Source organism: Lytechinus variegatus, chromosome 3 (genome assembly GCF_018143015.1).
Source record: "Lytechinus variegatus isolate NC3 chromosome 3, Lvar_3.0, whole genome shotgun sequence".
NCBI lineage: Eukaryota > Metazoa > Echinodermata > Echinoidea > Temnopleuroida > Toxopneustidae > Lytechinus > Lytechinus variegatus.
In genome coordinates, this window is record NC_054742.1 from 23490245 (window position 1) to 23506808 (window position 16564).

A 16564-nucleotide genomic window follows, 5' to 3' on the forward strand; every position below is an offset into this window, starting at 1 on the left:
ATCTAACCTAAATCTCTGTGTATTCCTATGTAAGAAAATAAATAAATACATAAATATACATAACTATTTTACTTATATATATATATATATATATATATATATATATAAAATTATTTCATAGGCATAACATATATACATAACTATTTTACACAATACAATATTTGATAAGTATAGCCAATTATAGGCATCAATTATTTCATGAGAACAAAATTCAATCATTTATCATAAATCATTTATCACCAAAAAATAAAATGGCAGGCGGAGACAGGTGCCAGGGAGTAGCATTGCCTGTTTATTTAAGTCAATACAACTCTCTGGCATTAATTGGCCGAGGGAAACCCCTCGAATGGACGCCACCACTTGCCCGACATCGCCTATAAATGATTCCGTTTGCCAACCCTGGCGAGGGCAGACGGGCAAGTAGGGGGCGTCTGTCTCGAGGAGGAGACGGTTTTGTGGGATGGAGCGGATGCCAAGCTTCTTGAGACAAAAATTTCTGCCCTGGTCCGTGAAGATTTGAAATGGATACCGAAGTCGGCAGAAAAAACTGTTCACCGCGGCGTGAGCGGTCATTTCTGCCGTTTGAGAGGGCAGGGGTATGCATTCCACCCACTTGGTAAATTGGTCTACCATAACCAGGATGTGCTCATTACCCTGTGCTGTCTTTGGTAACGGACCCATGAAATCGAGATGGACACGTTCCATGGGGGCGCTCGCATGAAAACTCTTCATGGGATGCCTCCCAGGACGGGTTGCTTTCTTGTTTTGGTTACAGGTGGCACATCTGGCGATGTAGATGCGAATATCTTCCGACATGCCGTACCAATAGTATTTGGACTTTAACTTAGCCTGAGTACGATTGACCCCAGCATGCCCTGCTGAAGGAGGGTCATGATTTAGCCGGATGATGTCATGCCTTAGTGATTCCGGAACCACCACAACATCACCTACATCCTTCTTCATCCTGACAACTCCTTCCTTGAGAAAAAAAGAGTTCTCTGTTCATCCACAAAAACTTTTCCTCTGGCGGGAGGAGAAACAGAGTCCCTTCATCCAGTTCTTTCTTGTCTGTTAACCACTCACGGAGGGGCTCGAGGACTTGGTCTTTTTCTCGTCCTTTCTTGACTAAATTGTCAGAAGGCAGTTCCTCTGCCCCCTCAGCTGGGTCAACTGAATGGCAATGATTGCATCAGGCGAAGCATTGTGCCATATATCTCATCGTATTGAGCTGGTGTGAATTGTGAACCAGCTTGTGTATTGTGGCATCTCTGTGGGGGTGATTGATTAAATGTTGCATGTCGGCCACCATGAGCCATGGGGGCCTGACCTTGCATGCCTGCTGGCTCCCGCGGAACAAACTGGGGGGGATGATTTGGTTGCCAACTTGGTACAAATGGAGGGGAAAAGTTCTGCTGCGATGGAAGCCCCACTGGGGCAGGCATAGGGGATACCACTTGAGGGGGACCCTGTGGTGGAAACAGGCCCTCATTCCATCTTGAAAATCCCATTTGGTCACCCCATAGAGACTTAACCCTGTCTTCTGGAGAGGCCGAGGGCTGCTGAGTAGGCGCGCCACCTGGCCTCCCCCCTGTGAAAAATGAGGGAGCCTCCCTGGCCTGTGTCTGAGAAGACTGGCCTACAGCACCCTGTGTGCTATGTGCACGGGTGTGCTGTGGCCAAGCCCCAAACGCCTGGCTTACGGGGGGCTCCTTAGATGGTATAAGTGGAACGCTTGTAGAAGGCTTATCTCCTTCGGAGCGCACTTCTCTGCAGTCCACATTATGAGCCGTTGTTGTTGGCTCATAATCGAAGGCGTAAACTAACAGTTCTGCCTTCGGTATATGAGGTATCGACAAGAATGTCTCTGGAGTAAGGTCGGCCGCCTCCCTCGCGTGTAGAATGTGGTTGGCGGTGGCCATACCCACTCCAGGCAGACTCATCAATTCCTCAGACGAACAAAAGTTGATTTTGATTCTTGAAATGTTGCTCGCCATCTTGATGTAAGGAAATAATCTTAATCAGTAACAAAAAAGAATCCCAATAGTCAATTGAAAATAAATTTGTGACAATTTAAATTCCAAAATTGAACTGTAATTAACCAAAAATTATCCTACAGACTAGTTTGTCTTGCGGATAAAATCAAAATAAATCTGGGACAAAATTAACTTTTTAAATAAAAAAATGAAAGGGAAATCAACAAAACTAACGTCAAAATATCTTGACAATGTAATCAAATTAAGTTTCAGAGGCTACCTTGCCTAAAAAAAATAAAATTGAACTCCTGTATGGTTTAATTTTTAGGAGAGAAAAGGAAAAATGCAAACAATCGAGCGCTCACTTGTTCAAAGAAGGATGTGTAAAGTTTAGAAATAATTTCTTATCAAATTATGTAAGTATATTTTTATAATATATATATATATTTTTTTTTTGAACAAAAGTAAATATTTACAAAGTTGATTGTTTCAATCTAGAATTCAATCTGATTCAATAAAATTGAGACAAATGGAATAATGAATACAATTTATCTAAGTATATACACAATTTATTTAATTATGCAATTTATAATTCATTAATTTGAATGTCCACAGCACAGATCACTCAGCAGCGGCACCAACAAGATAACAGTCAACAACCAGCAGCAGCAACAACAAAATAATTTAATACAAGACTGAATTTCCTAATCTCCTAAGACGTAACCAAAAAAAATATATAATTAATCCCTAACAATTTAACAGCAGCAGCAGGTTCCTAGTGTTTTCTCCCAAAACCACCCAGAAATATAATTACAAAAAACAACAACAATTACAGCAGCAGCACGGCGGCCAAAGGAGATGAACAAATTCAGACTTGTAATAAAATAATCAACGTATCACTATATCATCAACAATAAACACATCCAAACAGCATACGACACGGCACTCAGTCACAGCTCAATCACAGTACTCAATCACACGTCGCCAATTCACAACACAAACTCCGTAACATTAACCACAATCAACGTCATCAAAAAAATCACCAAACTCAATCACACTCGGCCTATCGAAAAAATTAATCTGCACCGAAGGGTGATTTAAGGCTATTACACAAAATATATAAGTATTTACCGTGAAAATGTAGACTGTGACGAGGTAATCCAGTCCAAAAAGAGTCAGCGCCTGCTCGGTGCTCGCCACTAAATATAATCCATGGCTCACATAAGCAGTGCCGACCGTAAAATTAATCAAATTATTTTCGGGTTAAATATTCAATATATTTCAGACAAAAATAATTTTCCGAGCCAAAATAGTAATTAAATAAGTATTACATTAAATATTTCCACAAATTAGAACTGAAAAGCTTAAAACAAAATTCATTTAAGCCAAAATATTATTTTTTCAAGATGGCGGTAGCTTTATTTTGTATTCGGCCACGGCCAACGCGAATTCTGCAACTGGCGTTGGCTATGGCGAAGTAAAGAAAATGTTTTTTCCGAAACTAAATAAAAAATACTTTTATCCTCGTCGCCAATATTGTGGAGGGGCCGAAACACTAACAGTCATACACATATATAAACCGGGAGAAGATCCTACCTTATTCTCTGATATGTGAACTCTATTGCGACACGTCTGTCCTTTCCTGCCGTCGGTCGTGAAGTGAAGTTGCAGTGTGTCATGTACATGTACGTAGCCTATAGACCACTTATGACGTGCCTCCCGCTGGTTTTATCATGTGACCAGAAGTCACGTGAGCAGTCACATGATTGCCTGTCGTCTGCTAATGTTACTCGTACGCCCTGACACTATAGCATTTATAGATTGATAATTAAAAAAATGAATAAAAGATTGAACATGAAAATGAGAGAGATGATCGTTAAAAGCACCTGCAATAGGAATCAGTATTGCATCCTAGCTGATCAGCCAAGGCAAACTTCAGGAAATGTCTTTTTTTACAGAGAGTGTGAAATCATTTCAGTTTTTAGCGTTCTTAAAACTTTGAAGGAGACTATTCCAAAGAAGGCAACCATCATAACATATTAAGCACACCCATAAAAATGTGTACGGTATTTACCTTTAACTAAGTCTTGATGAATAAGTGTTCGGTACTGCAAAATCAGAAAATGGCATTAAAACAGACGTAATGAAGTTTTCGACATGCACTCATCACAGTAAAATCCCATAAATGAACAGAACACTAGAACAAAATAATATATAATTGAACTGAAAAAGACAATGGACGCTAAACGACGTGCTGTGATTAGCTGTCAAGGTAAACGAATTAGGCTTAGTAAACAGCCGTTGATGAAAGCAAAACAACTATGATAATGCAAGGGTTCTTACAAACTCCTTCTGGCGGCACAGAATGGGGTCAGTAAGATGAATATATGTGCTTCATCATGATGAGCACTTTGTCATGTATTAGAAATGTCTTAAAAACATACTCGAAACATTCAGCTGAGAACTTATTAAGACATTTATGAATAAGTATACCTCTGAAATATTTCACTCTTATCAAAATGCATCAATCTTAAATGGGTGAACAATTCTTTAGATGGGATATATGTATTGCAGTTTTTAAAAAGCCTTGCATCCCTTTTTGCAATTTAGCAGAATAATCCTGGGATTCTTTAGGCCTATTTAAAGAAATAACAGGCATAATCTTCAAATTATTGATAACTTTATTGTCCATTGACTCGTGTAAAGATTTAGTATTACCAATATCACCTGACTCATGGCGTACATTTACAGTGACCTTGGAGACACTTTCTTCTTGGTCACTTTCTGAGAACATTAAATAAGGGCAGATTTGAAGTTTGTGTCCTGGCTGCAAACATTGGCAGCACTGGAGTGGAGCGCTGTGTCTACACTACAATGTGCGATGGTTCGGTTCTCCACAGTATTCACATAATTGCATGTCGTTATTGAAAGATTGTTGAAGAGCAAGCCACTGATGCATATGACAGTTTACCATAGATAGTGTGTTGTACAGGGCCGTCACCAGCTTTTTTCTAGGGGGGGTGCTTTTTATGAAAAAAAAAAACACAAAAACAAAAAAAACAACGTATTAACTCAATTTCATGCAGTTATATAGCCCGCCGGCCAGAATGGATATAAAAAGTACATACTGGTCAACATGCCTATTGTTCCTCAATGCAGTTTCGGTGTCTGTGTGTCTTTTTTTTTTTTTTTTTTTTTTTTTTTTGTTCTGAAGGGGGGTGCGTTCGCACCCTCCGCACCCCCCTGGCGACGGCCCTGTTGTAGGAGATTCTTTCGCATTACCAGACCTGCCAACCTCTGGAAATTAAAGATTGTATTCTGTGATAAAAAAACTACATTTTATGATAAAATGCACACTGCTATCCAGATAGGGCAGAAACACAATTAAATACTTACACACGTGAAATCTTACCTGGGTTTTACACAATGATTATACTCCGAACATCTATGCTTTTGAAGCACTCCCTTTTACTTCCTCCATTTTTCTCTTATTTGGAGAAGATCTGCAGTTAGTTCCCACCTGTAGGATAATAACAGATCTAATCATATTAAATGAAAGCAGGACTCACCCTATGTATGATGTCCTAAAGTATGAGCAATTGAAGTAGTTTTGGTGCAACAATATGAAAACTGGGCAGCGATTTTGCTATCACAATATCAGCAAACATTTTCTTGACAACACTAGTGAAATCATCAGATTTTAGATGAAAATGGCAAGTTTTGATCCACAATATATTCTGTCCACAAAGTTTCTGCTCTGATGACATCAAAACTAGCACTGGGCGGCTTTGTAAAGGATTAAAAACTTGATGGTTGCTTTTTCAAATCCTGAGCACAATGTGTGTGCTTCGTTATGTTGTTCGATATCATATGCTCTGCCGTGTACAATGCTGAAGTCCAATCCACATACAGTGCATCACACAAAAGTTCCTCCTCCTGGCAGATTGAACAATAAAATCCCATTTCGCAGAGTACTCTGACTTGTTGCACTGCTTCCTGGGCTTGCATTTTCCACCTTTGGCTTGACGAGTTGGAGGCCATATTTACAGTTTTATGAGTCAAAATTCCACCAAAGCCTTAAGTTCCTAAGAGTGGCGATACACATTTCCTGCAGGGTGCTGAATGGATGCATGTGCAGGGGTCTTGCAGAACGGTCGTGATGCCCGTGCCCAGCAGTGGCACCACATGTGTGCAAATGTGACATATGTGCGCCGTGCATGCTGCAGTAGCGATGCTTTATAGTATGGAACGCCAGATTTAAAGAAAACGTTAAAAATATATATTTTTGAAAAAGGAAAAAAACGTATAAAGAAAAATCATATGCCCGTATTTTAATTTAAAAACTGTACTAAATACGGGAAAATTGTAATGGTTGGCAGGTCTGCATTACGTATTGTGGACTGAATAGGATTGGTGGGGGCTTAGCTGTGGGTGTGCACATTCACCTGATGGGTTATATCATGGACAAAGCGTCTGTTGATATGGAAACATTGACTATGATTAAGAGAATAGCAGAATGGCGAGGTTCTGAATTCTGATAGTCGATGAGGGTGAGGACGTGACGCATGCGCAGTGCCTTAAAATGACGTTATCTCGTACCAGTCGTCTGTTTTGACGTATGATTCTAGAAGTGCTTAATGGAGTGGTTGAATTCTTTCAAGATTAAATGAATGTGATTCGTCACTTTTTATAGGGAGGAAGATTTCAAGAGTATTAAGTTAAAACTTGCCTGTTTGCTCATTAATATAGACTTGCATATCAAGTAATTGAGTAACTTTGCTTAATTAACACAATTGGTTAAAGGAACACAAATTAAAACATATCATGTTTATTGCACTTTTAAAGTGTGATGGGTAAAAGTCTCACAAACACATTAGATAACATACATCATTCTAATTTTAAAAGATATTTCAGGGAAAAAGTGAAATATATATGTAGGTTGTACAATATATATGATCTTTGCATTTCATTTGCTTACTTCTACAAGATTATGAGGTATGAGTCAGAATTAGTTATGACCATTTTTGTTTTATTTACAGTTGTTGCCAATTGCAAGAATAAGTGCAGATCGTCCAACATTTGAAGGTCAACAACTACTAGAGAGTCGAAAGTTACACAGTGCTGATTCAAAGGCTGCTATGTTACATGGTATGGGCTCAATTGAATTGACTTCAATTTTTTTTTATAATTGCACTTTTTCAATTGGTCAAGACGTGTTTAATTCCACAAGACCTTCCATGAATATCTAATGTTTGCTTTTTAAGGAAGTTCCACAGTTGAAATTAAATCCATGTCATTTTCATCAAATTTTGTACAGGATTTCTTTAGTTCATATATTAGCCAAATATATGCAAAAAAAAAATATTTTTCATTATCCTTTTTTTCTATTGACCTTTAAAGTTTGCCAAATTGAGAGTGAGATAAAACGGCGAAGTCAAGAAATTTTGGACTTTGTTAGACCTCATGTGACCACAATGTTGAGTTAACATCCCTATTTCTCTGTCAAAACCCACACAATTTCTTCAAACTTTCCAGTATAGTTCAGTAATGTATACCAATGATAAAGAAAGTATTAAAACAGGGCCTATTTACAAACCACCATCTCTCTAGATGGCACTTACAGTCATTGATCAAACAAAAAACACAAAAAATACAGCATTTGTAGTACTTTTTAAAATTTCTGTGGCGTAACAAATTCAGCGGTATATTTTTGTAATCTTTCGTATAATTATATTACCGGTAGATATGAGAGCTGCCCTAACTTAAACCGAGAACAGACCCAAAAGTGAAATTGACAAATCATATACCAATTGATACTTGAAACTTATAGACAACTTAACACAGATGCAAGCTTTATGTGTTTTCCCTGCTTTCCAGCTGAGTATTTTGCTTAAGAATAACACAAAATTATCGGGCTTCTGAAATAGGCTTTCTTGTATGTGCTTTCACCGGTCTTGAGACAATGACATCATGTTGTGTTAGAATTGTTGTTAATTTTTCTTATTTTCGTATTGTGAAAAAAAAAATCACTTTGCAGAAAATATGGCGCTGAAAACTATTCAGTGCTCAAATAGATGGAAACCTACATTTTTTTGGTGATATCCTTGAATGCAGATGCAATTAGAAAGCTAGGCCAAATAAGCAAAAAATGAAATATGGTGAAAAGTATTTAAATTTTTTTTTAGATTTCATCAATTCAAGCTTGCAGGAAAGATATTTATTTATTATATTTTATAATATTTATTATATCTGATGTGATAATGCGAAAGATTACAAGGAATGTACCGCTGAATTTGAAACTCTACTGAAATTTTAAGAAGTATAACAAATGCTGTAATTGTTTTTTTTTTTCTTTTTTTTCAATGACTTTAAATGTTGACTAGAGAAATGGTGGTTTGTAATTGAGATCGAAAGCGATCAACTCCTAGGAGTGGTTGGTGCTGGTTGTGGCCCTTTATAGTTCCAGGCCCATCCAGGGCTCCGTAACACAAAGGTTTGCGATGGATTGCAAATATGAAAGAACCACACTGATTGGTTCCTGGTCAGTATTTTAAACCAAATGCGCATGTAACAATGATATTGATTGGTCAGTTCATTTAGTGATTGATCGCTAATCTTTGTGTTACGGAGCCCAGGACTCGAAGAAGACTTTTGCCAAACCTTCTTGTCCAAGTTCAAGCCAAGTTATCCTTCTGATCCTCTGTATTGCTATTTCTTTGAGCTAAATTGTGCTGCAGAAAAAGAACAGGGAAATTGGGAAAGTTTGGATATCAAACATGCTTTTGAAGAAAAAAATAATAAGATGCTCCACATATGGCTATACAAAGACCACTGATGTTATCCGTTGTTACGCTTATTGAATATGGTTCATTTTTTTCTTGTCTGATGTATCATATGATTATCTTTTAGGGGTATCGATACTACAACTGTGTCTTATTATTGCCATGCGTCACCTCACAGACCTTTATGAAGGAGATCCATTCAACTTTGAGATGGTTTATAATGGTAAGAAAACTTCCTCATTAAAGCAGTTGATATATGGTTTAAATTTATGTCATAGATTACCTCTATGCATTCCCATAAAGTATGTAACAGTCCAACTCCCTAAATTGTGCGTTCGATAAGGATAGCCATGCTAAGGCCTGGGGTACTAGTATGCAGCGCTTAGAAACATTTGTATTAGGTGCTATATAAATGTTGCGTATTATTGTTATCATTTAGATGTGGGATTTTCTGGAATGATATTTCTATGTTTTTAGTTCACTGGAAAAGCTGTAAAGCTCCCAAATTATCATGGCTTGAGCAGTTTGTGAGGTGTAGTTAAAGAGGAGAAAATTGGGGGTTGAAGATACAATAAAGGTAGATTGTAGAATTGCCTGTTTATTACCAGGGTTTCCACAGTAATGGAAAATCCTGGAAAAAATTGTGGTTATGGAAAGTCAGGGAGTTTGGAAAATTTAGGAAAAGTCATGGAATTGCATTTACCTCTTGGCTATGGCAGCTTTCCAGTTTGTCGTGTCTCACAACTCACATACTCTGTGATCATACTCTGCTATTGTAATTGGTGTTCATGGTTCCATTTTTCCCACTCTATATAACTCCTGGGACACCACGGGAAGTCATGGAAAGCAGCAATTCAGTCATGGAAAAGTCATGGAATTCTGTTTTCAAATTTCTCTGGGAACCCTGATTACCATCCCCTTGTGGTGATCACTCATATTGCTTCTTATTGGTTAAATATATGGAGGATCATCCTGGCAATTAATTTTCCTTGGATGTCGGCAAGTTAAAAGCTCTTGCCTCCTGTTGACTTCTCTTGAAGAAATCCTGAACAATGTTTTGATGGCACTGTACATCATTTGAACATGGACAAGCAAAACTTTCATCTGGGTCAAATTTCTCTTTTTTGAAGTTCCAAAATTTAAACTAAATTTAAATTGGATTTGAAGCTGTTTACAAATGGGCTCTTGACCACGTCTGAGAAGAGGTTGTCCCATTTATTGATGCATCTCTGTTAAAAAAGAGTCGTGTCTAAGCCTAGAGACTTCTTTGCAAATTTGTATTTATGACAAGTTTTAGTTTTATTGAATAGAAACTCTTTTTATTTTCCTAAATCTTTGAACCTTACAAGCTGCTTGTGGATTGGATTTGATTGCGTTGGCTATAGAACCATTTTGATATTTTGAAAGTTCTTTGCCGGTATCATTTAAAAAAAAAACACTTATCATTGTAAATATTGTTTTTTGTTGTCATTGTAAAATTATATTTTTCTTTTCTTTTTCAGAATATCAGAAGTTTATTCAGAAGAAGTCTCACACTGTCCAGCAATTTGACAAATCTGTTGTACTAAAGGTAAGCCTCATTCAATTCTGATTATGCAAGCTCTAATAAAAATGACTTTGGTATGATAGCCAAAGAAGAAAAATGCTCAATTATGACTGGTACATTGATTAAAATCTTTGTTATATTGGTCATGGAAGATCAAACAACACATATACATAGAGGGGATTGGACTTCATATTTCATGGAATTCTCCCTACATATTTTTATGAATCTATTGATCATTGATCAGTAATATTGTAGCTGTTAATAACATGTATTCAAGCACTGCATAGCCTTTTAAAATTAAACTACAGTCAGTTTATAAACTTTGCAGTATCCATACTGAGATTCATTATCATGTATTAGAACTCCTATTACTATCACCCTTATCTGATTGAGCTTCTTTGTGATGCATTTTTCTCTGTTGTAAGTGTAAATAACAAGAAATGTATCATGATTTAAATTGTCATTTTAGGGCCCTGTTACCTAAAAGTTATTTATGTGATAGCTTTGCCTTCAAATGGTCACTACCACTGTTACAGTGCAGAGGAGCCAGTCAAAATGGAAATTGGCCATTGGATCGTGATATCAATATCAGCATGTGTGATGTAGTCCTGTTTACTTTTCTGTGGAAGTTTTGAAAACATAGTAAGATAACAAGATTCAGGATGAAAAGGATTCAACAAAGAGAGAAGATGAGATACTGGATCTTGACAAGTTGATTTAGTCAGGATGAGAAGAAAAAATAGACAAGATCACGTACTTTAGCTCATTTTGATCGGGAAGACAAGTCTTTGTGATAAATTTTATTTTCTTCTCATCTTACATTATTCCGTCACACCCTTCTTATCTTTGACTTTTACATGTAGCTCATTATTTCATTTTCATAAAAGCAGTCATATTTTACTGACAGATCCGAAATAAGGTCAACTTACTATCCATTTGCAAATTCCATGAAATTATTGATTGACTTTTTTTTATATTTGTTTAGTACAAGTGAACTTGACAAACATTGGAATGAAGTACTCTATAAACAAATAATCTTCCTGATTTGTACTTTCACCTCAGAAGTTTGATATCAAGTTTATTTTATGTATTCTGTATTCCAGGCATTTGAGCATCTAGTAGCTTTGGAGCTTGTGAAGCCAGCAGAGCACAGTACAGGATCATCTACAAGGACTCAGAAAGAATACAGAGCAATGAGTATACTGGTGACGTCATCACAGTTAATAGAATCATTAAGCTCTTACCCATCCTGTCCAAGCGAGCTCCAACATTGGGCTAAAAACCCAATGGCTTCATGATAATTTTCCTGATATATATTATATGAATTATGCAAAATCACTCACTCACCTTGTTTTCATGTGGTATGAGATTTCTGTTGTATCTTGTTGCTGGAAAGAACCATGGAATATCTTGGTGATCACATCACAGCTAGCAAATTAATTTGAGTTCAGTGAGCACTTACATTGGGCTAAGACATTCAATGATATCATTATTTATGAATGTCTGGACATTAGTTTCCCATTCAGTTGCAATTGTGCAAGATGGTAGCCGATGTTCCAAGAATTGCTCATTTTTTTGTTTAACGCTTCATCATTAACAGAGCCCCCGTAATGTTTCTTATGAGCAGGGAAATTAATGGCCAGATGAACTGCCATTGTATCCTGTACCATTTTTGAGACTTGGTTACAGATACAAGCATGACAAGTGTGAGCATGAACTTTATAAAAAACATTCAATTCCATAGGTTACACATCAGGTAACAGTATACATTTATATTGTAACATCTGTTGATGATGATTTCTATAAACCTTTTACAGTATAAAATGGACCCTGTTTAAAAGGCCAAGTCCACTCCAGAAAAATAGTTTATTTCATTAAAAAGAGAAAAATAAAAAAAGCATAACGCTGAAAATGTATTCATATCGGATGTAAAATAAGAAAGTTATGACATTCAAAATAAGTTCACAAAACATTTATATGCACATCCTTGCCATTTTGCAAATGAGGGGACCGATTATGTCACCCACTCACTGTTTTGTTTGTATTTTATCATATAAAATGTGAAATTGTTTTCAGTAAAACTTAAAACAAGGTTTGATTCGTTAAAGGTTTGTATAGTGGAGAGGATTACATAAGTTTGTGGTAAACACCATGTATTAAGTCCTGAAAAGGACTGTTTATCTTTTTTGGTTGTTTGATAGCTCTTTATGGAGCTGCTGTTGACGTTTTGACCAGCATCTTCTGGTCGTCATCAGGAACGATAATCTTCTTTAATAATTCAGTATATAAGCAGGTAAGCTGGTTGAAACGTTGACAAAAGTTCTTTTAATATCTATCGAACAACCAAGTCCTTTTCAGGGCTACATAAGTGGTGCTTACCACATACTTCCATATGATTTATTTCTCCCTTAACAGGTGGAAAATTGATTTTTGCAACATTTCAAATAGTTCAAATAACAGCTTCCTTATTGTCAAAACTGTAAGAATTGAAATAGTCCATATTTCATGAAATAGAAATGAAACAATAAGTGGGTGATGTCATCAGCCCCCTCATTTGTATACTTATTATGATGTAAATTTAACCGTTTAAGGAAATAAAACAAAGTTTTAATATTTCATAACTCTTATTTTACATTAATTTTGATCAAATTTTCAGCATTATGTTTGTTTGTTTTTCTCTTTTTATTTATTGATTTTTTTTTGTGGGGTTGACTTGGCCTTTAAATCCAAAAAGGCAAAATTTGCAAATGGTGTACTTTTTCATTCCATCTGATTCATATATCTGTATAGCACATAGAGGTTCTGATGTAATAAGCATATATACATTTGAAATCTAATTACATAATAAATTTGGGTCGGCTTTCATGACCAAAGTTGATAATTACTGTTGCTATAAACCTAAACGTTGATGTTTTTGTAACATATTCTGCCCTGCATTAACAATATTTCCTCAATAAAATTGATATTTTTGTTGATAGAAGATGGGTGCACTTGTTTTTTTTTCTGAATAAGAATATGATTTTGATATGAGTGGATTTCAAAACTAAAATGTGCCTACGTTTGTATGCTTTTATAGCCATTTGTCCAATAAATGGATGGATAGAGACAATACCAATTGGAAGTAAAAGAATCCAAGTCGTGGGAGGGTGTATGTACGTATGTGTGTTTCTTTTTGTGAGAATGCGTATAAATAAAATGATGTAGTTGGGGTCAAGTTCAGAAATACATCTTAAAATGCATTTGGTGCATTATACATTAATATACCTGGAAATTGTGTTTATATTTTGCTTTAAAGCACTTTTTTGTGTAAGATTGTTAATTCCCCCCCCCCCCTTTAAAATAATAATAATAATTATGAATAATAATAATTATTATTAGTGCTTGTATCAGAAGTCTCTTAAGCGCTATCCTGGCTTTATTAGAACCTCTTACATATTGCAGGGGGACCACAATGTTTTAAATAGTGAGAGAGAAGAAATAGGAAATAAAAGCATGAAAAAGAGGGGTATAGGCTCTTAACCCTGTAATTCATGTAAGGAAAGAAATGAGGTTGTCTTGCCCCCTGACAAACCAACATAGTACTGCCCCTTCATGTCACATCATGTATTGTGAGGTTAGGTGATCTTTGAGTACCATTCTTCTATTCAAATCTCTTCATCTTCTCTTTCTCATTGGTTGATGTGTTTCAAAAATTTCTGCATTATACACTTGTACCCCCCCTGCTTTGCATGAATATATAATGTATTTCATGTCTCTTTCACTATATAAAAGCAAGTACAAGAATAGGATATAGGTTCTTCATTACATTTTCTCCATTATCCCTAAAGATGCTGCTTGTGTCTTGATGAACTCAACATATATTGCTTAAAATGCATTTACCATGATGTATCTTGAGCCAAGGAGACAGGATACTGGTACACCCTGAGGAATAATGCTTAAAACAATTGTAAGGTTGTACCACTAAACCTGTCACTTCGAAGTAATATTTCCAATTATTGCAGCAAAAAGTAAATTGAGACTTTTGACAATTTTCTACTTATTTAATATCAAGTGGATATTTATGTTTTTTTTTCAAATTTTTCTCTCTTTCCGTCCATCAAGATTTTTTTCTTGCCAGACTTTGCAGCAGTTTTATTATGTATGATATATGCCCTGTATGAGAATGAGCATGATATAATGCTTCTTATTCTCCAATATTTATTTATGTAAAAATGTTTGAGCTTCCATTCCTAATTGATTAGCACATTCAAACTTGTTTTGATTAAGTATTTGTACATTGTAGATCAAATCATTTCTGTTAGAACAGAGACCTGCAATCTGTAAGGGAATTATAGGGGAAGTTTACTCTGACAAAAACTTAAGGTTGTAAAACATATTGGTGAAGGTTTGGGGAAAATCCATTAACGATTAAGAAATTAATTAGAATTTCAGGTTTTGGATTTGTGAGCAGCTGCCCCGCTATGTTATACAGAATGCATAAATTTCATTTTTTAATGGTTCGTGATGACTTATTTTCTTTTTAGGAGCGGGTGTGAAATCATTTGTGTGAAGATATACTTGAAGGTACAATAAAACCATTTTTAATTTTCTGAGAAAATGACATTTCATTGATTTTTTATTATTTTTCACCAACATTTTATTACTTTTTCTGCTATTTTTACAATTAACTTTTTTGTCAGGGTAAACTTCCCTTTAACTGAGTATTTTCATATTTCTGTATTAAAACAGGCATTTCCTGTGATGCAAGGGGGTGTGGGTAATATTATTAAAGGGGAATGAAACCTTTGGAACAAATAGGCTTGTGTAGAAACAGAAAAATCAAAGAATAAGAATAAAGAAAGTTTGAGAAAAATCGGACAAATAATGAGAAAGTTATGAGCATTTGAATATTGCAATCACTAATGCTATGGAGATCCTCCCATTGGCAATGCGACAAGGATGTGTGATGTCACTGATGAACAACTTTCCCTTTGGTGGACTATAAAATACCCTCAAAATGTCTCTTTTTGCTTTTTCTTACGATGATACAAACTCTTTATCCATTATGTATTCTTAAAAAATATGTATTACATGCCCTCATGTAGAAAGAACACATGATCTATGGATAGATGTGATAAGAGGCAATTCAAGTGAAATATATACTAAAGTAATGGGGAGAGTTGTTCATCAGTGACATCACACATCTTTGTCGCATTGCCAATTTGCTATCTCCATAGCAATAGTGATCGCAATATTCAAATGCTCATAACTCTCATTATTTGTCCGATTTTTCTCAAACTTTTGTTGATCTGTTTCTTTGATTTTTCTGTTTTCACACAAGCTATCTTGTTCCAATGGCTTCATTCTCCTTTAACTATTCTAGAGTATTCTATTTTATTCTGAGAGAGGAGGATCCAAATAATGATCACTGGTATCCTAAATAGGCTTAAAGGGGAAGTTCACCCTGACAAAAAGTTTGTTGTCAAAATAGCAGAAAAATAATTTTAAAAAATTGAAGGTTTGAGGAAAATCCATTAAATATCAAGAAAGTTAGTAGAATTTGAAGTTTTTGATTTGTAACATCATAAATGAGCAGCTTCCCCAAATAAATTTTCTTTTTTTAATGGTTTGTGATGACTTATCTTTTATTTTATTTTCAGAGCACGTGTGAAATGATTTGTGTATCGATATACTGAAATTACAACAAAAACCATTTTCAATTTTCTGAGAAAATGATATATCATTGTATTTTTACCATATGATATGTAGGAAAGCTGCTCGCATATGATCTTACAAATCAAATAATTAAAATCATACCTTTTTCATTCTTGGCCAGTATTTTTTTAAATCATTTTTACAATAAACTTTTTGTCAGGGTGAACTTCACCTTTCACTAAATATATTCATATTTCTGTATTATAATAGGCATTCACTGTCATGGGGGGTAAGCATTATTAACCTCTCTACATGAGTATTCTATTTTATTCCGTATAATTCATTTGGGAGAGATCAGATCCAAATAATGAGCACTGGTATTTCTAAACAGCTTAAATGAGGGGCCACCATCTATAGAAATGACTAATCTTCCAAGGAATGCAATCTTGTGTTAGCCATTTCCTTTACCTTGAATATGCTTCCAATTTTCCTGGTACTGGGAAGTCTGTTTACATGAGTAATTCAAGAAAAGGCAATTAACACAATAGATAATTTGCATATCCTTTTCATATTCCACCCCATTCCTACACCCATCCTGTGCTGAATTTAAGAAGAAAACATGGTTATAA

General features: G+C 35.6%; 1 protein-coding gene across 3 annotated transcripts in view; it reads left to right on the forward strand.

Annotated features, from left to right (window-relative positions):
- LOC121410551 (origin recognition complex subunit 4-like) overlaps positions 1–12149 on the forward strand; it is a 28735-nt gene extending 16586 nt beyond the window's left edge. For all 3 annotated transcript variants that reach the window (XM_041602715.1, XM_041602716.1, XM_041602714.1), the window contains 4 exons: positions 7013–7121; positions 8883–8978; positions 10258–10325; positions 11405–12149. In XM_041602715.1, the coding sequence (XP_041458649.1) occupies positions 7013–7121; positions 8883–8978; positions 10258–10325; positions 11405–11599 (468 nt within the window). In that variant the 3' untranslated portion in view covers positions 11600–12149. The remainder of the gene's footprint in view (positions 1–7012; positions 7122–8882; positions 8979–10257; positions 10326–11404) is intronic.
- The last annotated feature ends 4415 nt before the right edge of the window (positions 12150–16564 follow it).